At 54.2% G+C, this 25,837-nt stretch overlaps 1 protein-coding gene across 5 annotated transcripts in view; it reads right to left on the reverse strand.

Annotated features, from left to right (window-relative positions):
- Positions 1 to 1,400: 1,400 nt before the first annotated feature.
- The window catches only part of RAP1GAP2 (RAP1 GTPase activating protein 2), a 54,964-nt gene continuing 30,527 nt past the window's right edge, over positions 1,401 to 25,837 (reverse strand). The window contains exons 3-25 of one of the 5 annotated variants that reach the window (XM_018084786.2): positions 23,218 to 23,302; positions 19,374 to 19,409; positions 19,095 to 19,139; positions 18,520 to 18,552; positions 18,146 to 18,355; positions 17,534 to 17,637; positions 16,966 to 17,044; positions 16,303 to 16,356; positions 15,966 to 16,049; positions 15,003 to 15,103; positions 14,217 to 14,346; positions 13,872 to 14,027; positions 13,069 to 13,140; positions 12,584 to 12,670; positions 12,202 to 12,336; positions 9,376 to 9,513; positions 8,878 to 8,993; positions 8,445 to 8,558; positions 7,860 to 7,977; positions 7,214 to 7,340; positions 5,962 to 6,041; positions 5,747 to 5,782; positions 1,401 to 5,228 (exon numbers count right to left, since the gene is read on the reverse strand). In XM_018084786.2, the coding sequence (XP_017940275.2) occupies positions 5,774 to 5,782; positions 5,962 to 6,041; positions 7,214 to 7,340; positions 7,860 to 7,977; positions 8,445 to 8,558; positions 8,878 to 8,993; positions 9,376 to 9,513; positions 12,202 to 12,336; positions 12,584 to 12,670; positions 13,069 to 13,140; positions 13,872 to 14,027; positions 14,217 to 14,346; positions 15,003 to 15,103; positions 15,966 to 16,049; positions 16,303 to 16,356; positions 16,966 to 17,044; positions 17,534 to 17,637; positions 18,146 to 18,355; positions 18,520 to 18,552; positions 19,095 to 19,139; positions 19,374 to 19,409; positions 23,218 to 23,302 (2,113 nt within the window). In that variant the 3' untranslated portion in view covers positions 1,401 to 5,228; positions 5,747 to 5,773. Of the gene's footprint in view, positions 5,229 to 5,746; positions 5,783 to 5,961; positions 6,042 to 7,213; positions 7,341 to 7,859; positions 7,978 to 8,444; positions 8,559 to 8,874; positions 8,994 to 9,375; positions 9,514 to 12,201; positions 12,337 to 12,583; positions 12,671 to 13,068; positions 13,141 to 13,871; positions 14,028 to 14,216; positions 14,347 to 15,002; positions 15,104 to 15,965; positions 16,050 to 16,302; positions 16,357 to 16,965; positions 17,045 to 17,533; positions 17,638 to 18,145; positions 18,356 to 18,519; positions 18,553 to 19,094; positions 19,140 to 19,373; positions 19,410 to 23,217; positions 23,303 to 25,837 lie in introns of all 5 variants that reach the window. The other 4 variants (XM_018084788.2, XM_029964628.1, XM_029964629.1 and 1 more) reach the window with 4 other exon arrangements.

Consider the following 25,837-nt stretch of genomic DNA (forward strand, 5'->3'; position numbering starts at 1 on the left):
CCTGAAAGCCAAGCAAAGACCAGTCCCCTCCCAGACTCCTCCTACCCAACCTCACTGGGGGCCCAGGTGCCTCGTATAGCCCTTGACAGCAGGTTAATTGGGCCACTTGGCTGACTCCCTTTTGCCCTCCAGAGCCTTGGGATGCTCTTTAGCACTTCCCAGGGTTGAGGACACATGCAGTCAGTTCCCTGTGTGCATTTCCCAAAGCTTTTAGATTTGCAATGATTTCCAAGGCAACAGTCAGTGTGATGGGAAGGAAATCATGGAATCACAGAATAATTTGGGCTGGAAAAGCCCCTTAAAGGTCACCCACTCCAACCCCTTGCCATGGGCAGGGATATCTTCAACCAGATCAGGTTGCTCAGAGCCCCCCTCCAATCTTTCCAGGGATGGATCATCCACTACTTCTCTGGGCAACCCAAATGCTGTCTCATTAAATCTATTATTGCAGTAAGAGTTGTGGGCAGTGACTGCAGGGCTGGGGGGGCTGAAGGAACCCCCAGGGACACGGAGATGAGATGATGAGATGATGAGATGATGAAGGAACCCACTCATGCTTTGGCTTGGATAGAGAGTCCCAGTGTGAGGAGAAGGGAATGGTGTGGCCTTGGGACTGTATTTTTTATAAGACTGACAGGATGTGCTCGGACAGGAGCATGTAAAGCTGTATTTGCTTTGGTTTAGTGATGGAGACACAGGAGTGGAGCCCTTGCAGTGTAATCAGCCCTCCCTCAGCAGAACCCTCCCATGACTGCAGGCATGTCCCTGGGGATGGGGTGCAGCAGAAGCAGGTCCACAAAGATGTGCCAGACATGCCACCTCCAAACAGTACAGCTCTTTTCTTAGTGCCCTGGGAGGAAGAAATCTGGGAAATTAGGTGGATTTTAAAGGAGCCTGAGGAGCTGGAGACAGAAAATCCAATTTCCTTGTTAGCCCCCTGGGGATGTCCAGAGACAGCGGCGCTGCCGGAGCCTGATGGGCTGAGGTAAGCTCTTGGCTTAGACAGACAGAATTACTGCCTCTTTATATTCTTCATCACATGGGCTGGCTGCTGACAGGGACCATTTTATATGGAGCTTTATAGGGCACCAATTTCAATTCAAACAGAACAGTTGCCTTGGTTAAATGGCAGCGTGTTTGCAAAAGAGTGGCCCTGCTCCTCCTCTGCTGCTCCAGTCTCAGTCTGAGGAGCACTGGCACAGATGTCCTTATTTACACCTCCCTGCTCCAATACTTCTCTGCTTCCAGTGCCACAGTGTCTGACTTCACGTGAGCTCTGCCAGGCTCCCACCAGCCCCAGCTCAGCCCCACTCCATGCCCTCACCTGCTTTTCATAGGAATGCTCTCAAAGAGTTCCTCTAAAGCTATCACTATATGGACACACACATGGAGTACACATATGGACACAAAATATGTTATTTATTGTGAATTTTGCAAAGACACATTTAAGCAACAAAATATACATTTTTGAACCTTTAGTTTTATACATAACAAATACAATCTGCTACCATAGCAATAAATTAAATATACATTATTTACAACAGACATAGGTCACCAGGAACTACAAAGCACCACCTCTCTACATCAAAAATAAACTTTATCAGATACATTTCTTCAAGATTTATTTTCCCTCTATAAACTCTCTCCACATTCTCTCATACAAATCCCGCACTCCTCTCCGCAGGACATCCGCAGTGCTACATTCATTGACAAAAGCATGCTGGGGGACTGGGACAGCCCCAGCCAGCTCGGGGGGAGGCTGGAGCATCAGCAGAGCAGTGAGAGTGCAGGTGGGACCCGCAGAGGTGCTGGGCTCTGCCCTGGTTTTGGGAGCTGCACCTCCCACAGCCAAGAGATCCCAGCCCTCAGTACAGCCCATTCATGGCAGAGACGTATCTTGGCCCCTTCACCCGCCATTCTCAAGACCCTCAAAACTCTGGAAAGAAACTGAGTTTGTGCTTAGGTTCCCCCACTTCACCCAGGAAAAAGCACTTCTGTGTTGTGCTTAGGTGTGCACCCTGTGCTTGGCTCAGTGAGGTTTCAAGAGGATGCAAGTGCATGCCAAGTGCTCTCCTGAATGGAAGCCGAGCCAGAGTGGCAGCTTGCTGCCAACCCTTAGCTGCACACCAGCTCCAGGGCTGATGCAGGTGATGCTGGTGGAGGGGAGAGGGTCCCCCCCTGCTCTGCATGAGGACTTGGAGCTGGTGGCACCAGTGCTGGACCTGTAGACCTGCACCTAACCTGCTGCTGCCTCTCACCGAGCCCAGGCGCTGGTCTGAGCCAGGTGGCAGCCTGGGTGCAGCAGGAGCAAGTGGGAGACTGAAACTCCAGTGGGAAGGGGAGCAGACCCTGTGACAAGGGAGACCTCCCCACACAGTGGGAACTCTCCCATCATCCCCCAGTGTGCTTCTGAACCCCTTCTGCTCCCTCTGCAAAGTCACTCCCAAGTGTGGCAGAAGTTGTGTGCATGGAAACAGTGGGATCAGAAAGGAAAATGCACTGCACAGTAATTCTAGTGTCAGTTAAGGACTCTTTCTTTTATATACATATATATATGTATGTATATATATATATAAAAATCCCTTTTATATATGTATAGACGTGTATGTGTCACTTATAAGCACAAAACATTTTGCAAAATATATACAGGAACACCTTCACCCACTGCTGGAAGTGCAAAAGTCCCTGGGGTGTAATAAACCGCTGCTCAGACCCCAGAACCACAGGACAGTCTGGGACATTCCAGGCTGGGAGGCATGGGCCAGCACAGGCAGGACCATGCCAAAGCCTGGCCAGGACGAGAGCATCCAAAGCCCAGCTGCTGGTAAGGATGTACAGCAGGTTTTACAGCAGGGGGGAGGAGTGTGTGCTGCTGAAAATGTCCCAGATCCCATAGGAGCTGCTGGCAAACCTCATGCCAGACCCCAGCTCCCGGCCCCCGCTGCCATGGGAGAGACAAGTCCAACACACTGCACCTCTCCCTAAGGCTTCACACTGTCCTGCCTGTCAGTCCCATTCCCAAATCAATCTGGGTCAGAAAGGAAAGTCACAGTTTCAAGTGAAAAAAACCACAACAACAAAGCAACCAAGAATGACAAACCAGCTGACAGTAGCCACTGAATCGTCTGCTGAAAGATCTCACAGAGATCAACACCCACAGGAATGACAAAGTCTACAGAACAGAGCAACTTCTCAGAGGAAAAAGCAAACCCAGAGCAGACCCTCGGAGTCATCGCATCACTCAGCGTTTCACTGTGAGGCTTCAGGAAACCAGAGCAAAGCTTCTAAGAGAACTGGGGATGGGTTTGAAAGTGCTACTAAAGCATCATCAGGCAAGTGCTGAACAGCGAAGAGGCACCTACAGCTACGGCCTGGGCTGAGCACACCACACACTTCTCTTCCAAAGGAAACTCAAGCTTTAAACTCTATTGAAATGCAACTGGCTGGGAGCAGGAGGGAGCATCCCCACGGGGGTTACTGGGATTTGCTGGTTCTACACAGAGCTTAGTGCCAGTGAAACAGCTCCCTCCCTTTTCACATGTTCTCCTTCTCTAACCTGGTTCATCTCCCATCAGAGCTACAGCCTTTCCACACATACCAATTCCAGCACGAGGGGAGCACCTCTGTGAACCGGGTGGTAAGGCTGTTGGAGAGCATCTCCCTGCTCTCTGGCCTGGGGAGGTGATAGGGAGGAGGGGAGGTGATGGTTGGATCCTACAAGCACTTGCCCCAGAGAGAGGGGAACAGGAGCAGCCCCAGCCATGGCAGCTGCCCTGGGCTGCTCCAGGAACACAATTCTGCACCCGCCTCCTGACACAGGCTGGCAGGTACTTTGTTGCTCTTGGAGCACTGGCTGTGTGAAGGTGACTTTGGCACTCAAAGTCCTGTTTTCAGTAGGAATCACAAATTCACAGAACTGTGTTCACTTGAGACTGAGAACTTGATTTCATGGGGTTTTCCAAAGGTCACAGGCTGAGGGGGGCAGGGGAGCATCTCTGCAGCATCATGGCCTGTCTTCCAGAAAATGGGTGAGGGAAATCTATGAGCAATGTGAAATTCGTGGACAGGCTTCAGGAAACTTCAGATGAAGTTCCATAAAAAGAGCAAAAGGATTTCTTGGCCTGTCGAGAGAGGTATTTTTTGGGAAAGGGCATTACAGGAAAGTCACCTTGCAGAATCCATAATCCTCATCTTTCAGAATAACAAGAGCTCACTCAAAAGCAGCAGGACAGACTCTCCAAGGGCTGGAGCAGCCTAATGCCACCCAAATCACTGGAGTTTTATGCATTTGCTTGCCTGGTGATCCAAGCCATGGGGCAAAGCAGAGCCCACTGGGTAAATTCCCTCTGGTTCCAGTTCTAGTACTCAGACACACCACAGCTTTAGCTTTGGGTCACCTTTCCCAGGCCTGTGCTCAGCGTCAGGCAGGGACAAAGCAGGGAGGCCAAACCTGCCAAGGGAGGATGAGCTGGCCTTGGCCCCCAGCTCCGCTCCCTGGGCCAGTTTGCTCACCCACCTCCTGTGCAAGAAACGAGCAAGTGTGGAGTAAGGGGATTCCTCTGCCCTAAGAGTTTTGGGGTGTGGCTAGGAACTGGGGGGGAGACAGCTGGGGGTGGTTTGAGAGGCACTGCAAACCTTGTGCTGGGGGGACATTTTACCCTGTTTTACCCTGTTGGCCCCAGAGAGGAGTGACAGAAAATGATGGCAGAAAGGGAACTGTCCTGGGGCCACTAACTCACTTTGCCCTGACCCTCTACCCCTCAAAAAACAAATATAAAACCTGCTTCCCCACTGATAACTGCAAATATAGCATGGAGGGAACTGAACTGCATGGGGGTCTGTCCTGCTGGCCCTCTGCCCAAGAGGAGCCGGCAGGCAGCCCAGGGAGGGGGGAATGGACAGTGGCCACCAGCCACAGCATATGTGGGTGCCCACAGGGTGACCCAGCACAGCACCTGGAGGGGTCACAGCCCTGGCCACACGTGTGTGTGGCACAGTTAAAGACACATCCCCTCCCACAGGCAGAGCTGGGGGCACAGGGTGTGTGCTGGGCAGGGGTACAGCGGGGGGAAGGTGGCTGGTCCCTGTCAGGGCAGGACTGTGGCAAGGTGAGAGCTCCTTCCCGGCGCAGGCAGGAGGCAGGTGTGGGCACCTCACTGCCCACGGCTGGGGCACGTGGGGTCCCATGGGGTGTTGAAGAGTTTTCCCTTTGTTGAAACAAAAATTCTCTGCAAAGAAGAAAAGGATAAAAGTGTCAGAGACTGTGGAAGGAGAATATTCCCACCCCTGTGGTGATGGTTGTGCAGCACCTGTCCCAGGGAGGGAGCTGAAGCCAGGGCAGTGCCCACCCCTGAAGCACCAGGCCACCTGCCACTCCCAGGCTGGGGAAGAAGGAAACTCTGTGATGGGGTGAAAATCCTAGCTTTTTGAGACCCATGCTTTCAGAAATGGAAATTCCTCTCATTTCAAATTCTGTGGGCTCTTCTGCTCAACTTGAGAGTTCCTAATGACACCCCTGATTTCACAGCAGAGAAGGAGCCCGGGTGACTCCCACCACATTCCCTTCACCTCTGCCCATGAAATCCACCCTGTGAATCTGCCATTCCCCTCAGGTCATTCCCCCATTCCATTTTGGAATGGACCTGCTCTGCCTTTCCACCCCCAGTGCCCAGAGGACAGTGCAGAAAAACTCGTCCTCCCTGCAGATATGAGCCTTTTTGCACAACAGCACAACACCAACACTCACCTGTGACGAGTTCATTACCTCCTCCTGCTAGTGGCTCTATGTGAAAGAACAGAACATGGGGTGGGTTGCAAACGAAGGGGCAAGAAATCACAAAATCCCTTCCCTCCCTTCCAATCCCTCATGGGCCCCAGAGCCTCCCCCAGAGCCCACCCCCCATGCCAGGCAGGGAGGATGTGCCCGTGCAGCTCCCCACCAGTAAGAGCCCTGGCACCTACCGTGTTGGAGCTGCCGTGGCTCAGCTTGTCAAAGCGAAACTTCAGGTTGGACCTTGGAGAGTTTCTGTTCTTTACATCTGCTGGAGGGAGGGAAAAAACAAGGAACGAAAATAATAAACTGTGAACAAAAATATTTGCTGTAGTGCTGGCTGCACTCACCCCGCCAGGCACTTCAACAGACTATCAGGAGTGCTACCAATGTTTAGTCTGTCTTGGCTGGATGTTTGGCAAAAGCTGTACATTAAATGTTTGTGGTGGAACAAATTGAGGCTTAATTACATTTCAGTCTTCCTCCTGGAAATGCCACTGAAAAGGCTACAAGGAATGACTGATCCGTTTAATGTATGGGTGGATTTTCATGTTCTTGGCAGAAAAAATACAAAATAAACACTTTAAACATTCAAAGGGGCTGGTTTAAGAGTTCAGAAAATTACTAATGAAAACAAGGAGGAGGACCTGTGGGGTGCTGAGACATGAAAAGCCTGCCCATGCTCCACAGCCTCACTTTGCCAACAATGCTCCCAGTTATGGAGCCGTTGGGCTGCATTTGTTCCACAAGCAGCTCCTCAGCTGACAGTGTGTGTTTCCATGTGGACGGTGGTGCCTTGTGGCAGGCTCTCTGTGGCTCAAGGAGTCAGAGCCACGGGTGTCTGCAGGAGAGGGGTGACTGTGGCCATCCCCCAGCTCACCACACCATCACCACAGAATGCACTGGCAAAGGGCCATTCCTGGTGTTGAATTGCACCTCATCGTGCAAATTGTCCAGCTGAAATGGATGGAGTTGGTGAGCGGGTTGGCAGGAGGGGAACAGAGCCAAGACCATGGGAAGCTGCTTGTTGATTAAATAATTGTGAGTTGTGGCTCGGCCCCTGGAGCCAGTGGGTTTCCACGACTACTGCACATGCCTGTCAGGGGAGAGAGAGGGAGGAAAGCCACAGTAAGAGCCACCTCTGTGCTCTAATTGAGAGGGAAATAGTTCCCTGTGGAAATACAGAACTAGAGCACATGAGGCCATCTCTCCAGAACAGCCCTCTCAGGATGGGAGCTGCCTTGCACCCTGTGGATTCCCATCCTGCCAAGGTGAGCGTGGCTGCTGCTTCACCCTGGCACCTGGGCAAGGCTGGGAGGGGGTTCCTCCATCCCAGAGCCATGGAGCCCATTCCAACCCACCACTACAGGAGCCTGGGGGCTTCCAGGGGCTCCAGGGGCGAAGTCAGAGGCAAAGCCTCCCACCAGCCCTCCTGCAACCCACCTGTGGGGCTCCTGCTCATGATGACAGGGGTTGCCATGGCTCCTGCGCTGGGGCTCTCACTGCCAGATGAAGCACTGTAGACAAACACGTCCTGCTTGAATGGCGATGCAGTGGAGGGCTGGCTTCCCTGCTCAGAGAGATGGGACATGGCTTTTCCTGCAGCCAGCTCTTCCCCCCACACCCTGCTGATGCCCCACTGCACCCCTGCCCATTGCAGGCCTGCCACCAGCAGCTGGTGGGAAAGCTTGTCCTGATGGAGCAACCTCCCAGCCCGGGCACACTGCCCAGGGCACCCCAGGGGTCACTGGGCTGTCACAGGATCACAGAAAGGTTTGGGCTGGAAGGGACCTCAAAGACCATCTAGTCACATCCTCCCTGCCACAGGCAAGAACACTAGACCAGGCTGCTCCAAGCCCTGCCCTTGAACACTTCCAGGGTTGGGGCAGCCATAACACCCTCATGTCCCACCAGGCATCCCAGCCCTCCTCCTCCCCACACCCAGGGATGGGATTAAGCCCCTCCAGTGGTGAGGAAGCACCTGGGGGCCTAGTGGACACTTCTCCCCCACAGAGACCACCCAGGGGTCAGGAGGGAGCAGGGAGCCAAGGGGCACGTGGAGTGTGTCAGGGGTGGGTTTGGTGCCTACCACGCTGTCATACTCCTCCAGGGTCTCGCTCTCCCCCGCCGTGCTGCTGAAGCTGCTGGTGCTGGAGGAGGAACGGGAGATGTTCGCCCGCCCGTTCTCTTTCAGTTTGATAAATGGCCTAGGGAGAGGCGGGACGGAAGGAAGGGCGCGAGGCTGTCACTGGGGAAGGATGTCCCTTGGGCTGGGACAGCGGGACAGACCCTCCTGCCACCCTTGGAGCAAAGTGCTGCTGTAGGGATGAACCTTTCGGGTTGCTTCTGTACATAACCACATCCAAAGGCGTGGGATAAGGTGGTGGGTGGGTGGCCCAGCAGGAAGCCCAGGGTGCAGCTGACTTCCCTGTGGCACGGAGGGACAGGTATTGCAGCCTCCCCAGCTCCTGTGCCCTGAGGATTTGGGCAGCCTCTGTCAGATACTGCTCCTGGCTCTTCTTTGTAAAGACCGTAAGGGAGCTGTGTTCATGAATCACAAGAATCTTTTCTCCCCTTAGTATCAAACTTTTTTATAGTAAAACCTGGCGATGATTTTGTTTGACAAAGTCCCTGATGTCTGTGGTAGGAGAAGGATGGACTCCTCCCGGCTCACCTGTCTTTGTTGGGGCATATTTCAGGGGAGCTAGGGTTGGATGAGGTTTCAGACTTCATCTCTTGGGAAGAATGTCCCAAATCTGGTGTCTTCTGGGCTCCAGAAACACTGTCACTGAGGGCACAAAGAGACAGGTTGCATGAGTTATACAAGAGACTTAAAAAGGATGGTCAAATTATATTCCCCAATACCAAATATAAACTGTGAGAGTGACAGATGCTCTACGGGTACCATCACTTTGATTTAAAACAGAGGGAAGGGATCCAAGGCGCAATTTCTCAAACATAGCAAAAGCAGCTCTTGTTGCTGGTTCTGTGAAAAGGAGGGGCTGCACCCTGGGATAGGTTTCTAGCACCCACCAACAGCTTTTCTCATGTTTAACACTCAAGAGGGTCTTTTAACCTTAGTGACAGAGCGATGACAAACTCACCACCTTGTCCTGCTCTCCACCTGGCTCTCCGACGTCGTGTGCAGGCGAGGGAACAGCCCTGACCGGCGCTTGATGGGGCTCCTGGACTGGTTCTTGGCAGCAGTGGCTGGTACAGGGGGCTGAAAGCAGAGAACAGTCTGGGTTGGAGAGCACAGCTCCCTCCTGGGAGCTCAGAAACCAAACAGCCTGCACAGAATTGTGCTGCCTGCGATTCCCAGCCTACACATCTAGAAAATGTGTAATGTCAGAACTTCTTTTCTATCTCCTTTGTGCTTTGGGGCTGAAAATCTCAGACAGCTCATCTTTGGTTCTTCCACAAAACAAGCCCAACTTGAACAAGGCACCCAAACCCATGGTCTACTCAAGTGTTCTCCTCTCCTTTACCCTTGCTGCCCCTGCAGGGGACTGACAGACTACAGCACAGTGCCCCACTGGGCTGGACAGAGGAGGGACAGTGGGATAGAGGGACAGCAGGACAGAGGGACGTGTGGCTGCACTCACTGAGAAGGTGGTCTTGGTCACCTCGCCGCTGTTGTGTGCGATGCCCCCGCTGAGGCTGCCCGGGATGCCACTGCCGTAGTGCTTCTTCTGGCTGCCCACCATCGTCTCCATGGAGTGGCTGCGCACCCGGATGGCTCTCTGTGGCAGAGGGGACAGGGGACAACAGGTCATCACCACTCTGTGGGGTGCTGGCCCCAGAACCCCTCCTCAGCTCCAGGTCTCCCCCACGTACATGGGAGAGCAACCTGTCTGGGCCTCGCCGAGAACCAGCACACCCCAACAACCCCACTGGTGACAGCAGCAGCCCTGGCAGGTGCAGTTGAGCATGGGCCACCCTTGGGGAGCCCCACAGCCACCACAACATCAGATTTTTCCGCCATTGCTCCGTGATACTGCGGCTATGGGACCAGGAGCAGCAGACACAAACCCCACATCCAGCTTCCTGCCCTGAGCCTGACCAGCGTCCCAGACCCCTTGGCAGGAATGGGGACCACGAGCGAATCATAAGCCATGTTTGTGTGCACACCTCCCATGATTCTCCCTGGACTTGGAGAGGACAGATCCTGCAGAGCCTCCAGCCCTGCCTGCACCTCTCCTGCACTGAGGGACCTCTCCAGCCTGCCCCAAAACAGCTCCTGAGGTGGAGGTTTTGCAGCCACACAAAAGTGCTTTTGTTCTCCAGTGAGCTAATGCTTGAGAATACATTCAGTCTGAAGCTCTGCTGCTGGTTTGGTCCATGCACCTCTGGAAGAGACCAGAGGTGAGCTCCACAGCAGTGGCCCCACAGCAGCTGCAGACTCTCCCTGCTCCCTTTGATCTTCACATCTCCCCATCAAGCAGCCCCCTTCCCTCACTCTTCACAGCAGTCACCTTTCCCTGTTCCCTTTGCAGCTATTCTCTGTGCTGTGCCATGGCTGCTGTTCCTCCAGCCCAAATCCCAGCTCAGGCTAAAGAGAGGAAATGAGCCATTGTGGGCCAGATTCCTGAAGGTGCCAGCACTGCATCCACAGGCACTTGGGGTCACAGAGCTGCAGGCAGACCCACACTGGGGTAGGGGGGAGCTGCAGCCCTGAGCTCTCACGGAGCCCTCAGTGCTGGAGACCACAGTCCCAACAGCCCCTCCTACACATCCAATAACAAACACCAAGCCAGAGTCCATCAGAACAGATTTATTTGGGTCAGCAGCAATTTATACATAATTTGACAGTGTTTGTAGGTAAAAGTGACCAGTTGCTTTGCTGCCAAGCAGTGCCTGTGGGTGCTCACACCCTGCAGGCTCCTGCCCTGAGCTAGGGAGCTCTGTGGGGCACTCCAGCACCCCCTCCCCACAGAGCAGGTCCTCTCCCTGCAGCAGAGGCAAAGGCACCTCTCACTCGCTCGTGGCCCAGCAGAAATGGGCTCCACTCACCTCTGAGAGTGGGCCCCTGGTCTCCTGGCCAGGGGGATGGGGCTGCCAGCTGGGTTGTGGGTGTGAAGCATTGGGCAAGAAGGTATCATGAGGACCAGGTCTCACCCCTTGCAGCCCTCATGTACCGTCTGTATGTCCCTGGTCACTCCAACAAGGCTCGGTGCAGGACATAAGCCAGCAGGCAGCCCAGCAGCGCGGGCCCGAGGCGGCCGGGCAGGCGCAGCCCAGCACAGACCACGGGGCTCACCTCCCACCCCAGCACTCCCTGCAATGCCAAGAGAGCATGGTCTGTCTCCTCACACACACAAAGCGTGCCCAAGCATGACTGTTTAACCTCAGTGGTGAGCCCCTGGCGTGGATGCTGTGATGTACAACTGACTGCACAGCAGTTCCATCCCTACGGCTCACACTGAAACAGGACACACCTGAGCCTCCTTCCACTGCAGTAGGGGCTGGGGAGGTGAACACTCCTCCTCCATGGCCCCATCCTCCAGGTGCAGGATGAGGCGACTCATCCACCAGAGCCCACTTCTCTGGGCCATAGATATCACTGTGCCTGCGAAGTAACTGCAGGAGCTGTCCCAGTACAGTGGCAGCCAGGACAGCCCCCCTGCCCATACAGTGATGGCCACTCTGTGTCAGCCCCGTCCCCACAACAAGGCAGCCCCACCAGAGACACCTGGAATGGCTCATTCCCCCAAACTCAGGTGCTGCCCCTCCATCTCGAGGGATGTCCCCACTGCCCAGCCAATCACTGACCCTACTGCCAGTGGGTGCTCAGAGTTTCCTCCATAGCATTTTGCCTCTGTTCCTTCTCCTCCAGCTCACACCATCTGCTCTACCTCACACTCACCCGGTCCCTCCAGCACACTCAGCACCCCTTCCCCTCTCCACCCCCCCCTTTCATTCTATCTCCTGTTTTAAGCACAATGACCACCACATCCCCCTTGCTTGCCATGGTAGTCACCTCAGGAATCTCTCCTGCTTGCTGTCCCATAGCAGCATCCAGCAACTGGTGACAGGAGCAGGACACACCCTGTCACAGCAGAGCCTGGCTGCAGGCACAGCATGTGATGGGGGGCTGGCCCTCGACTGACATCCCTCTGGACACACGAGAAATGCCACAGCACACTGGTGGAGGAGGAGATGCTCACGGGCTCTGGAGAGGTCACTACAACAGGGACACTCACCAACAACAATGGGACCACACCACCCTGCATCAGCTCCCATTGGGGCCAGCTCGGGTGCTGGTGGACTGAGCGGGTGGTGGTGGCAGGAGCCTCCACCTCCTCCCACCACCCTACCTTCAGGGGACACCTCCCGTCCCCCAACACTGCTCATCTGCGTCTCCCACCAGCATGTGCTTTGCCAGCCCTGGGTGCATTTTAGCTTTGCTCTTGGCAAGGGCAGGGCTTTACCTTGAAAGACTCCAGAAAGCCTCCATGACCCCCATTCTCCAGCTTGTCCTCCTCGGGCCCCAGCCCCAGCATGGTCTGCGTGTGCCCATGGAGCTCATCGTGAAGGTTGTCCAACAAGGCAGCCCGTGTGCGGTCCTGTGGGAATGAGAAGGGACTCAGCCAGGGCCCTGAGGGAGCAGCAGTGGCACCGACCCACTGCTCAGCTGGCTTGTCCCTCCTGGAGGGCAGTGCCTGCCCCACAAGGCCTCATGGCCATCACACTACAGTCACTCGTCCCTGCAAGTGCCAACCCATTTCAACAGGGACAGGTGGCTTTGAGAAGGAATGGGGGAATTCCCCACACCTGGCACGGTGCCAGGCAGGGACACACAGGCAGCGTTACCTCCAGCTTTGCAAACTTGTCAGACTTGCAGCAGGCGTTCTCGGCGTTGATGAGCTTGGTCAGCAGGAACTCCCGGAACTCAGGGCTCTGCAGGGACAGAGCCAAGGTGGAAAACACCTGCTGTTGTAAGACTCCCCATATCCCTGGAGCTGTACCAACCCAAAACATGGGCTCACAGCACCCTACAGCCCCTCTAGATGTGGAAGCATTGGTGGAAAACCCCAGACAGGCTTGGGGTGCCCTCCTGCACCCACACAGATGCCCTGGCACCAGAGCCGCCACTGCTGCCTCGTATGGGTAATGCCATGCACTGGTGCACGGCCACTCACCCTACCATAAATCCCAGGGCCTCACTGGAAACCAAGATCAATGCAGATCAATTCCAGAAGTCATGTTTTCCCCAAGAAGGTGGAAACGCTTGGAAACATCTTGGACACACACATCTACTTTCTTTATGGCTTGGAACATGGTTCCTCAGCTCCTACCTTCTGGAACACCGGCGGGTTTGGCAGGGCTGGGCCAAAGGAGGGGACATCTTCCCGGGCTGTGACTGACACCTGCAGAGCCAAAGACACATTATTCTCATGGATGCAGCAGGATAACAGGGTTTATGCTGCCTACACCCAGGTGATGTGTCAGATGGATGTGAGCTGTTCCAAGGCACATTCAAACACTGAGGAGCATCAAAACTCTTTAACAAATGAGCTGTTACAGGAGCTGTCATACACACAGCATTTTATACACAGATGTCCGTATACACACATCACATAATAGTGCATACATAATACACCTGTATGCATACATAATACACCTGTGTGCATACATGATATACCTGTGTGCATACATATGTGTGTTCAATACAAGCTATGAGAGCCCACCAGGCCTAACTCTGGTTGTGTCACTGAGCATGGGGAAGGTGCTGGGCAGTTGCCTCCAGAATTTGGTCTGAGATCATCGATTCATGGAATGGTTTGGGTTGGAAGGGATATTAAAGATCATCTATTCACACACCCCCTGCCATGGGCAGAGACACTTTCCATTAGCCCAGGTTGCTCCAAGCCCCATCCAACCTGGCCTTGAACAGTTCCAGGGATAGGGCAGCCACAGCTTTTCTAGGCAACCTGTGCCAGGGCCTTACCACCCTCATGGGGAAGAATTTCCTTCTAATCTCTAATCTAACCCTGCCCTCTGTCAGTGGGAAGCCATTCCCCCTTGTCCTGTCACTCCATGCCCTTGTCAAAAGATGCTGAAGCAAGAACAGGCACGTCCACATTGGGATTGCCCTCACCTTGTACACTGTGTTATCTCCCTCGGGGTTCTCCACCTGCACCACGATGTAGGCGTGCAGGAAGTTGGAGGCAATCATGTCTGGGACAAATGGCGTGTTCTCCTCTTGGAAGATAATTGCCACAATGTCATTGCCAATGTGCCTCTTCCTCTGGAGCTAAGCAGGAAGGAAGAACATTGGGTCGGTAATGCCAGGCGGTTCCACTCCCATGGAAGCAAATGCCAGCCCCGGGCTGGGAAGCCAAGCAACCGCTTCTGTGGTGCCATGGTGCTGGGGCACTGGGCAGGCCAATGTCAGTGCATCCCCACTCAGACCCTTCTGTGCAAGGAAACTCATCTCTCTTACTTGTTGTGTGTCTCCTTCGGTAAAAGGCAGCTTTGTAGAGACATGAAACATTATCTCCCTGTCCCTGAACACCGTGTACACAGACTCTGCTCCCGTCTGCCCATGGCTGACATCCAGGCCTCCTCGAAAACTGGAGATGAAGGGAAAGGCAGAGAGAAAGGAAGAAATATTAATTGAAAGCCTCACAGAGAGTGCCAGTGGCTGTCAGGAGACAGGCTGATGGAACAGGCTAGCTCATTCATCTTTACCTAGAAGTGAGCAAACAGAAAGAACAAACCATGTCACATGTTCTAACCAAGCATCGCCATCACCAGCCTGAAATACAGGGTGTACACAGAGCAGGGCTGGTCAGCCAGGGCTGACCACAGCCGTGGGCACCAGCTGTGGCACTGGTGGTCTCACCATCCCTCACCAGCAGCGGGGGGTCTCTGCCCACACCATGGCTGCTGCAGTGACCGCCCTGGAGGCACCCACAGCTGAGCTGTGACACTGGGCACGGCACATTTCCACACACAGCTCCTTCCATCTATGGCTGAGCAGAGCCAGATTTTAGCACAACCTCAAATCTGCAGGAAAATAAGTTTTTCTCTCTTGGCAGCTCCAATTTTTTTTTTTTTTTTTGAAAACTCCTCCAGCTTTGAAAAACAAGCCAAAGCTATATTTGCTTCTGCTCTGCATATCCCGCTCAGGAGTGAGATGACTTCTGTTCTCACACGTAGATATTTTTACATATGACATGGTTTCTTGTTAATGTATTTGTAAAATCATCCTTTTTATCTAACTTACCCTTTGAAGTCCTGGAGTGTTATGGTGTCTCCCAGAAAACTTAGGAAGTTCTTGAAGGCAGTGCTCTCTTCATTATTACCAAACAGCTCCTCCTCTTGGGTCTGCAAAACACAGAGTGCATCTGCTGACAGCCCCCATCTCCCTGCCTGCCCATCCCCTGCCACCTCCTGCTCCATCCACGGGGTCCCTGGGGTGTGACCACCTTGTTCCAGGCTGCTCCCCTCCTCTGCTCCCCAGCTGGCACCCCCACACTAACCACTGGCCACCAGAACTGTCTGTGGGCTGTCACAGCCTGCTTGGCCCCCAGGACACTCCAGGGTAAAGCTGCTGAGAGCCACTTCTGACCCGCAGCAAGGACCTTAGGATAATGTCCAGGAAATATCAAAACACAATCCTCTGTTGTGAATCCTCCGTGTGAAAATCCAAGCCCTAATCCCCCTCCACATGCTGTATTTCAAAACAATGAGACCCTAATTATGGCCTTGCATGAGTCACTCAATCAAACCCAAAATGCAACATGTAAGATAATTAGAGTGCCTGTCAGAATAATTCTTGGTGAGTTCTGAGGGTGAGCTGCCTCTGCACTCCCCATCCTGAGTCCCCCAGCTAATGACAGCGTTTTCAGCAAGTGCCAGTCTTCAGAGCCCACAATCCCTCCAGACAAACATAGCTGTTTTGCTGTCTAAACATATATCTGATTAAAATACCATGCCTGCTAAAATCCATTTTCACATCCGCTTTTCCCTACAGCAGCTTGTGGGCTGATTTCCATACTGAGATTTTTCAGTCACATCATTTTTTAATGAGTAGGGAAAACATCCGAGCAATAAGGAACACAGTCAGTGAGGACACAGAGGTGCTGCACGTGGGAGAATTAACAACAGGGTCGAGTCTGTGCCCATGAAACACAGCTCTCTGGGGTGCAGGGATGTGCTCCACAAGAGTGGCATGGGGGCAACTCACCTGCCTGAACTTCTGATAGATCACACCAAACTTGAAGGTGTTGTTGACCTCATGTTCATCATAGGACACTATCATCTGGGACGCCTGCAGGAAAGCAAAGTAACAATTGTTTCACCAGGTAGTTCAAAAGCTGACAGAGCAAACCCACGGGTTGTGACACCACTCCTCGTGGTGGGGGTGGGAGAGCCCACTGGAGCTGCCACAGGGTACAATGGCTGGGCAGCACCAGGAGGGCGGAAGGGGGAAAGAAGCCAAATTCCCACATAATTAGGCCAAAAGTTTTCCACAGTGGCCCTGGGTGGGGTTCTCAGCATCCCTGCTGGGCAGGTTACTTCACCTTGGGGTAGAGAACCGGGTTAAACTTCAGCCCAGAGGCGTCATCACAGAAGGCCTGTGGGCAAAAGGAAAGAGCAGTCAGTGCTGGGTCCATGGCCAAAACTTCACAGCAAGGCCATGAATGTGTTACAAAGAAGCCAAACCCAGCATCTGATTACAGGAGCTCCCTGCTTTACATCCTCTCACTGGCATGCCCCGTGGCCTGGCTGGCACCCAACTGAGGATGCAGCAAGACAAGTCCCAGGTCTCTCTGTGGGTCAAAGGTGGTGCCACTTTCTCATCTCTTCTCCCAGATATCAACCAGTGACCTGCCTGGGATCAGCAGGAAACTAACAGTGGGGCCAGCACATAGCACCACCCAAGTGCTCCTTGACCTGAGAGCCGAGGCATTGCTGCCCAACGCTGCCCAACGCTGTCCAATACATCCTCACACATCCCAACAGCACCCAACACCGCCCAACACATCCTCACACATCCCAACACCGCCCAACACATCCTCACACATCCCAACACCACCCAACACATCCTCACACATCCCAACACCACCCAACACCACCCAACACCGCCTCACACATCCCAACGCCACCCAACACATCCCAACACTGCCTGAGGTGCAGTGGCACAGGCTTTGCCGCAGGTGTCCCAGCCCAGCTGGGCATTTTACCTTTGCAATCTGGGGGATACTTGGAAGCTTGCTCAATCCTGCCAGTGGGATCCTTTCATGCAACGTCTTCACTTTAGACCTAGCAAAGAAAGGACAATGAGCAGACAGATGTCAGGGAATGTCTACAGCAAAGCTGTGCCGGCTGTTGGGAAACACTGTTGTGCTGCATTTGTTGGGCCTGGTTAGTGAGCAAAGGCTCAATTTGTCTTCTCATCTCTGCAGCTCTTCAAATATTCATAGTTTGGAGGGAAATGACAAAATGCTTCAGACACGCTGGGTCCTGTCAGCTTACAGAGGGATGGCGAGAGATGTGACTGGTGTTATCCCAGGCAGGATTAAACCCGCAGAGGTTTACACTCACTTCCAGCGGGTTTAGCAACAGATCAAAGTCTCATGTTCATTATCAGGTTTGGGCAGCCCCAGTGCAGAAACACAAGGATGCTGCCACTGCTTCCCATCCCACCCTGACCCCCTCCACACTGCTGCCAGTCTGGCTCAAGCATTTGCTGTAGAAACCGGGAACTCCCAAAGAGAGAATATTTTTTAAACAAGGCATTTTTTCCCATACCTGAGTATAACCCTTAAATATTCTGTGCCATCTGTCTCCTCACATTTAACAGAAAGGATCAGATTTCCAAGGCTGCTGGCTGTACAGTAGAAATTTAAATGATCCTAAAAATAGAAAACAGCATGTTAGTGGCAGGGAAGCAGCTTACCAATGGCAAGGACACTGCCCGGACACTCACCTGCTACCCTGCAACCCTCCCGTCCCTCAGGGCACACACTCTCACCCCCTTGCCAGGACCAGGGCTGTAATCCCTCTGCCAGTGGAGTTCAGCACCCTGCTCTTGGTGTGTTCAGAGGGCCAAAGAGGATTACAGGACTGTGAGCAAGAGGGCAGGGGCTGCCATGCTGGGCCTGTGCATCTGGTCAAGCCCAGGGTCCCCACAGACAGGAGGCTCAGAGCCTGGTGTGCCAGGATCCCTGTGGGATCCCTGTGGCTGTGGGGCCAGGGGTGAAGGCTCTGTGTGTGGCCATCACTGCCATGCTGGGAACCCGTTGGTGCCTTCACTCCTTGCAAAGGAGGAAGTTGCAAAATTTACCCATTTTGTTCACAACTAGAGACTTTTTCTTGGGCAAGGGTGTGCCATTTTCAGCCCCAAGGGATGGGGGCACCCACCTTCCCCAGGAAATGCTTGCGGTAGGCTCTGGCCTCTCCCTTGCACTCCAGCTTGTAGCCATAGGTGCTGGGGCTGAGGTTCTCCTCCTCCTCCTCGCAGATGCTGCTGTCAGATGAGGTGGGTGTGCCAAGGTTTTCTGGGTCTTCGATCCAGTACCCCCCAAACTGGGGCAGGATGATCAATGGGTATGGGCTGCCCTTCTCTAGGATCTGGAGAGACATGTGCCACGAGGGGTCAGGCAGGACAGGGGTGTGGATGTGGGGTGCAGAGCTCATTGCCCCGTGTTCTGCCCCCTTCTGCAGCAGACCCAAGTCCTGGCACCAGGGGAACGAGTCCAGCCCAGAAGGTGCTCAGGGGGGTTCAGTGCACCCACCTCATCAATGCTGGGGTACGGGATGTAGTCTTCCTGGAAAAAGGAACCAAAACACCATCTATGACCATGTGTTTCCCACCAGCCATCTCCTCACCCCAGCCTTGCACACACAACCTGGGGAGCACATCCAGCACCCGCTGCCCTGGTCCCTCCCAGCCCATGCCCTGCATGAGGTGCTAATGGAGAGCGATGCTCCTGTCAGGTGAGGCCACAGCAAGGGGGGTGAGCCCTGGAGTGGTGCTCCTGTGCTGCCCAGGGGGGCCCCTCCAGGCTCAGGGTCTACAGGAAGGTGGCAATGTAGGGTGAGTCCTCTCTGAAGGGGGTTCCACTATTGGTGCAACTTCCAACCCTTTTACACAGCTCGACACTGAAATGCACCAGCCTGGACATAAAGCTGGATTAGGGATTTACAGGCACTGAATTCCCATCTTTGCAATTCAATCAGTGTCTTATTTTCAGATAACATCTAAATCCTTTCCAGCCCTTTGAGTGACTGTCTTTGATGATCACATTAAACCTCTGAGATGGGTGGGGGGACACAAAGAGATCCCCACAAGAAACAAAAATCAACCAACCTTGTGTTTCTGGCTTCCAGACCTCTGTTCTTCCAGTTTTGGTGCCTGTTTGGAACAAAATGAATGGATCAAATAATTAAGATGTTTTCAGCAACACAGGCAGTTGGCCCACCAACATGAGGGTATTTTGCTACATGGGGATAGCTCTGACCCAAGTGAGCCTGTGCTCAGGATGAACCTCCCAACATGGTAATGTAGGAGGTGCTGTGGGGCCTCTGCCCTCACAGGCTCTGCTGAGGGAAATATCCTGCTATTACTGGCATGCACAGTGCTGCTCACCTGCATTTTTTCCAGCATTTCGAAGAATTCTGCCGACTGAAAAGAAAAGAAGGAAATCTCTTTTTTGATGAAAGTGGACACAAGGCAAGCCAGCCCAAGCCACATCACAGCAGGGACACTGGATCCCCACCTCAGACCGGCCACCCTGACTCTGGCCCTCAGCAGAAATGGGAAGAGACTCTATCCATAACTGAGGGAGTGTGCCCTCAAGATACCCCATCCAGTCCTGCTGCTGAGCAGAGTTGGGGCCTGCAGACATCCCACACCAAGTGCCCCCCACCACCACTAAGGGCAGCACATGGATCAGTGAGAGCTAGCAGCTCCCTGACTACCCAATGGCTCCTGCTCCACATTCCATTTCCAGAGAAGCCTGGGAAGAGGGGCTGAGCGAGGCCGTGGCACTTGTCCTGCTCCCCATGCATGAGTGGGCAGCTGTGACCCTTGGAGCTCTGTCCAGCCCAACTCAGAGATCAGCATCACTGCTGCAGCTCCCTTTGCCAGCAGCCCTCAGCCCCCACAACTCCCCAGCTGTGTGCATGATTTGGTCAGTGGTCTGGAGTAATTTCTCTTCCTAATCACAGCAGCGTTAGCGAAGCCGCTGCCGGTGGTGCTGGGCTGGCCGGTGCAGGGTTAATCCCCACTTGCCACTTGCCAAACAACTAAAGAGATTAGTGAGCCTGACTCCAATTAGAAACCCTGTGTGTGCCCCCTGCAGAGCACCAGTCCCACAGCAGCCCATCCTGCTGCCTGGCTCAGGGCTGTGGCCGCCCTGCCTGGCCAGTGCCGGGGGAGGACCCGCAGCTCTCAGGTACACACAAATAAATTACCCAGTCAAACTATGGCTGTAGATGTTGTGGCACTCCCAGTAAACCAGTAAGTGGCTTTTCTGGAGGTGTGACACAGCAGCCCCATCCTCCCCTCTAACCCATGTTTACTCCTGGCCTCCTGCCCTGCTCCAGGTGCAGTGATCCTGGCTCACACGGCTGATAAGAGGCTGTGCCATGGCAGACACTGCCAGTCTGGGTGGAGAGCAGAAAGCAGGATCAGCAGCTCCCATGCTACCAGCTGTCAGAAACAGTTTGCAGGAAAGGTCTGTGGGATTTGGGGCAGAAGGGATCATGGTGAAAAGGGGAAAGGCCTGGGGGGTGATTTTTTAGTGAGCTCATAGAATAGACTGAATTTCTCAAAACACACACAAAAAAAGAAGAAAAAACAGGGGAGGAGATGAAGAAATGAAAATAAAAGGCCAAAGGAAAACCTGAGAGAGATTTTCCTTTAATAATTGCAGTGAGCAAAGGTCAAATTTACAGCAGGAGCAGCCTACAGCTGCCAGCACAGGTGGGGCAGCCGTGGCTCCTACACAGCCCTGGCCATGTTTCCAGCTTTAGACTAAGCCCACCCTTACCTACCACTCCTGTGGGAGTTAAAAAGAACCTTGTCTCAGACAGCTCTGTGCCCACAGCTGGACACTCTTTAAAAAGGCTCTTCCTTAGTTTGAGCTTGGTTTGGATTTCCTTTATCTCCAAGTATAAATGTTCTTTGAGTCAATTTGGGTAGTTTCAGGTAGCCGGACGCAAGATCTGACCCCACTGTGGCACCAGATCCACCTGCTACAGTCCTGCAGAAAATGCCCACATGGACTGAACAAAGCATGCAGCAGCCTGTGCCCTTCATGGCATTGTGCATACTCAGAGCCAGCCTTACCAGGCCACAAACATTTTGGTAATTACAGTGTGTGTACAATGACACCTTTGTGGCGCCGGCAAGAAGCCACGTCACCCACTGAGGGTGCAGCCAGCAGAAGGGACTCTGCACTCACTGTGCTGGGCTTTTGCTGCAAACTGAACCTCCACTGGTGTTTGCAATGACACCAAAGGCAGCCCAGAGTGGGCAGCGCTGCCCTGCCACCTTCACATGACAAACTTCGTCCTGGGTCGTGAGTTTAGTGGCGTACCCCTATGAACAAGGAGCACTTGGAGAAGTTGCAGCTGGCAACTTCTGGCACTGACAGTGACCAGTAAGTGCCTGCTTCAGAGGTTTACAAACAAAATGACACCCAGAATAACCCTGCACCAGGTGGGAGCTGCCATGGATGGAGGGCAGCGAGAGAGCTGTGCCAGTCCTCCTCCCCATTACTCCCCTCCACACGTCACAGCACTCACCAGCAACCCGGGAAGAAATCCATTATATCCATTACCTTCTCGGCATCAGCCAGGGCTGCTGCCGCGGCAAGGCTTCCTCATGGGCCCCCGGCAAGAGCGGCCGAGCCCGGCCATCCCTGCCCGGCCCCACACCTCCCCTCGTTAATGTTTCCCCAAGCCAGAGGCACACCGGCACGGCTGCCTTGTTATTTCAAAGGGTGGCTCCCCTGGGAGGCAGAGTGCCCGGAACAGGTTGGGCAGGAAGCAGTGAGGGTTTGCAGAGGACGGGCAGGTGCCTGCTGGGATGCAATGCAAAGCCCCACGACGGGGATGCACGGCCCCATGGAGGGACTCATGGCCCTGTGGCAAGATGCACTGTGCCCCTCAGGTGGGCACTCTCCTGGGAGAGTGGCAGGAGAAACCGGGCACTGGGCAAGAGATAGAAAATCCCTCTCTGCCTGGAAATCTGCATGCACAAAAAAGTCATAGCCCTTCTAAAGGAGCTGAATGAATCCTAGATGTAAATCCTCTCAGAGTCAGTGCAGGACAACCCAAGCTGCTGGCTCAGGAGCTGCAGAATAGGCACCAGCATCAACAGGGCCTTCCCATCCCAGTAGCACCAGGGAGGAGGCAGAACAAGCCTCTTTGGCCAGAATGCCTGCATGGCTCTGACAAAGCACAGGCAGTCTCAGCTGCCAGTGACTCGCTCCTGTCCCAACACCCATGCCTACCCCCATCCCTCTCTGTGACACTAAGCCTTGCACAGGTCTCTGGGAAGCACCTCAGAGTCTACCAAGAGCAGGGCAGAGCAGGATGAGAACCAAGGACTTCGACTCAATGCACTCATGCTGTGCAGCATCTCATGGCAGGCTCAGCTATGCCAGGGCCAAGTGACCACCCACATCCTCTGCACTGGCTGCCGCCAGAGAACCCAACTGAGTCCTGAGAACCAGGTCTCTGCCTCCCAGCCACAGCCACAGTCACCTCAGCTTTCCCTTCATCAAGCTGATGGCTCCTTGATCCCTGACATCTCCTGTCCCAGGCACCTTGAGGTCCATCTCTTAAATATCAGCAGATATGTCCCAACCTCTGCCTGCCTCAAACCAATGGCAGCGGGACCAAAGTGGCAGCAGGGGCACTGGGAACCTCCAAACAAGGAGGCACACAAACAAACCCAGAGGCCCACAGACAACTTCCAGCCTGGAAAACACATGGCTTTATTTCTGTTTGGCACCTCTGGAGTTCCCTATGCCTGGCACAGCTTAGCAGTGGCCGAGTGGTCCCTGGCAGGAAGGAGCGGTGGGTTGGCCCCTGCAGCAGTGCCGGCCAGGGATGCACCGTCTGCCTCGTGTTGGCACAGAGCCACCCACCACAGTGCTTGGGGAGGGTTACTGGAAGGAAAACAGCACTGGAACTCAGCACCCTGCTCGTCATTACTGCTGGCGATTGCATAACGTGAGCGGCGGCGCAGGATGGGCCGCTGGCACACAGGCCCTGCCGCCGTGGATGGAGGGATGGATGGTGTCGGAACAGGCTGCCGGCTGAATTCCAGAAACCACCTACTGCTGCTCCCGCGGGAACAGCCCTAATCCGTACAGCTGCTGCGTTGGAAGTGCCGTTCCTCACCAGCCTGGCTTTCCAAAACCGGCGCCTCGGCTGGACCGCGCGCCCACGGCCCGGCACCGCGGTGCCCCTGCACTCACCTTCATGGTCGGGGGGGCAGTGAGGGGGGGTGACAGGGGCCGCTCCGGGACGGTCACATCCGTGCTGTTCAGCAGCTCCTGCTTCCTGGAAAACCAAACACAGGCGTGTCAGCTCTCCCCTGCCCAAGCCAGCATGCAAGGCAGGAGATAAGGGTTATCTCCCTTGGCAAAGCTATGGCATGTGGCTGCCTGTACAGTAATATCTGGAATCTGAGAAAAAACCCAACAGATGGTCTTAGAAAGCGATAAAAGTAACCAGAAAAGCCCCGTGCCCAGGGCGAGCTGTGAGCCCTCACTGCCCCTTGGTGTGGTGCTGGTGGTGCAGGGACAGCAGGGCTGGGTTCCTATGACAGCCCATGCCCACAGCTTCCCTCCCTCCAGCACCTTCCCTACCATGGCAGGACCTGTGGCTTAGCAGCCTTCTGGCAGCAGAGAAGGCTCCCAGCTCAGTGACAGCCAGGGACACCCTGGCTGGTTTGGAGGCACCCAGCCAAGGGCCCCTTTGACAACAGGGCACCTGGCACAGGCACTGTATTTGGAGGCAGCAGAAGCATCGTGACGGTGCGAGATCTCAGGGAAGCAGGGAGCAGACCCCGTGCCATGCACAAAAGCCCCCTAAACCTCAGAAAGGCATGGCCTCAACCCTCCACTCAACAAAATCCCCACCCCTCTCACCCGGCAGTTCCCGGGCAGGCAGCCACGCCATCACACAGCAGCACTGCCAGAAGCTCCTCGGGGAGTCAGAAAATCTGAGATTTAATTTAGTTTCCTCTCGTCCCTGCCAGGTTAGTCCTGCAGAAACCGGGCCAAAATGTCCAACTGTTTATCTCGCCATAACGAGGTTTGGTTCCCATGGCAGCCCGCCCCGGGATGGCTCCCACAGCACAGCGTACACAGCAGCAGGCACTGGGGCCCGCTGGGGCCCTCTCCAAAACACATAGCTCCTGCCAGAGGGTGCACACCTGACCTCTGGAAACACTGGCCCTCACTGCCAGCCCCACCATCCTGGGCCCTGCCCTCCCACTCACACTGTCCTCTCCTCCTGGGTCCCAGCACCTGTGACAGCAGGTGACAATCACCTGCCGGTCGTGGGGGAGGCTCGGGTGGCTGCAGCCCCTCCTTGGCAGGGCCCTGCATCACAGAGAAGGCGGGAGATGCTGAGGGGGTGAAGTGGGGATGAAGCAGAGAGGCAGTGGGGATGCTGGGAAGGCAGAATGGGACCAGCAACACTGTGCCCCTCAGAGCCACAGGGCACTGGGGGCTGCGGCACCGCTTGGGCTGTGCCAGCAGTGCAGCCACAACCAGAGCACCTGAGAGAAACACCCATCAGGCTGTGTCCAAACGTGAACCCAGACCAAGGACTGATGTTTCACATTATGTTAAACCAAAATACATCTTCTTTCATTTTTTTTTTGTCTCAGAGCAGGTTAAATTTACATTGTTACACCTCTTTTGAGCTCTTGGCATCTTCCAATTTTTCCATGCAAGAAATGAATTGAAGCAATGTGGGGCAATAGCAGAATTTCTCTCCTGCCCACCAATACTGTTTATCTAGCTCCTTCCCTCTCTGCTCTCCTCAATCTCACCATGACTCCACTGCTGAAAAATGCCGAGGATGACAGATTTTCCCTGTTTGCTCTTTGACTTTCTAGGACACTAAAGCACAGCCTGATCTGGAGCAAACCACTCATCCTCTGCTCTCCTTGCTTTGAACCCTGAGCTCTGCCTGATTGCACTCAGCTGCACAGCGGCCTCAAAGGCATAAAATGGATACGACTTTGCAAAGATTAAAGTTATAGGGATGTGCACAAATAATTTGATTTGATCTGGGATTTGTAGTGGGTTGCCATAGCATCGTATTCTAAGTATTATAAAATCACCCAACTTAACAACACGTTCCTCTGTCACATGCTGGCTGCTTCTTTGGGGCCAAACTGCTGGAACTGCTCCTACAGTTCTGGGAGAGCAAAACAAGCCCATCCCCAACCACCACTTGGAACTGGCCTCCACACTGGGAATCTGTTATGTTGAAGTCCAACCACGGACGCCAGTGATTCAATCTGCCATCAGCACCGAGGTCAAGGGCTAGTGGCCCATTTCCCAAACAGATTACCCTCACAGAATGATAAATGAATCATGAGGCAGATTAGCACGTCTTTGTGCACCAGGCTACAATCCAAGGATCCCCCTGAAATGACCCCAGCGCCAGCAGGGGCTCTCAGCCCCACACTGAGACACGGTGCCCAGCTGGCACTGAGAGTACAAGTCTCTGCAGAGCCCAAACCACAGCAAAGGTCATGGGTGCCCCTGCCAGCAAAGACCAGGGCTGGGGATGCTGTGCAGCTCACCCTGCACTCACCTCTCCCTGGCACCACGGGAGACCAGCACTGACAACACAACCAAAGGTCACAGCGCTGTGCTTGCTCCCCACGGGGGCACCTGGTGCCCAGCAGGCAGCTCTGCCTGCCCCTAGTGCCCCTGCACCCACCCTGGCCATGGCCACAGCCAGGCACCAGTGCACAGGAGGGGTGAGAGCAGCCTCCAGAGCCTGCTGGACACCCGTCTCCAGAAGGAAGCACAGGCATCGCTTTAGTAATTTTATTTCTTTGTTTTTCTCATT

This window comes from Manacus vitellinus, unplaced genomic scaffold (assembly GCF_001715985.3).
Source record: "Manacus vitellinus isolate BGI_N305 unplaced genomic scaffold, ASM171598v3 scaffold_76_pilon, whole genome shotgun sequence".
Lineage (NCBI taxonomy): Eukaryota > Metazoa > Chordata > Aves > Passeriformes > Pipridae > Manacus > Manacus vitellinus.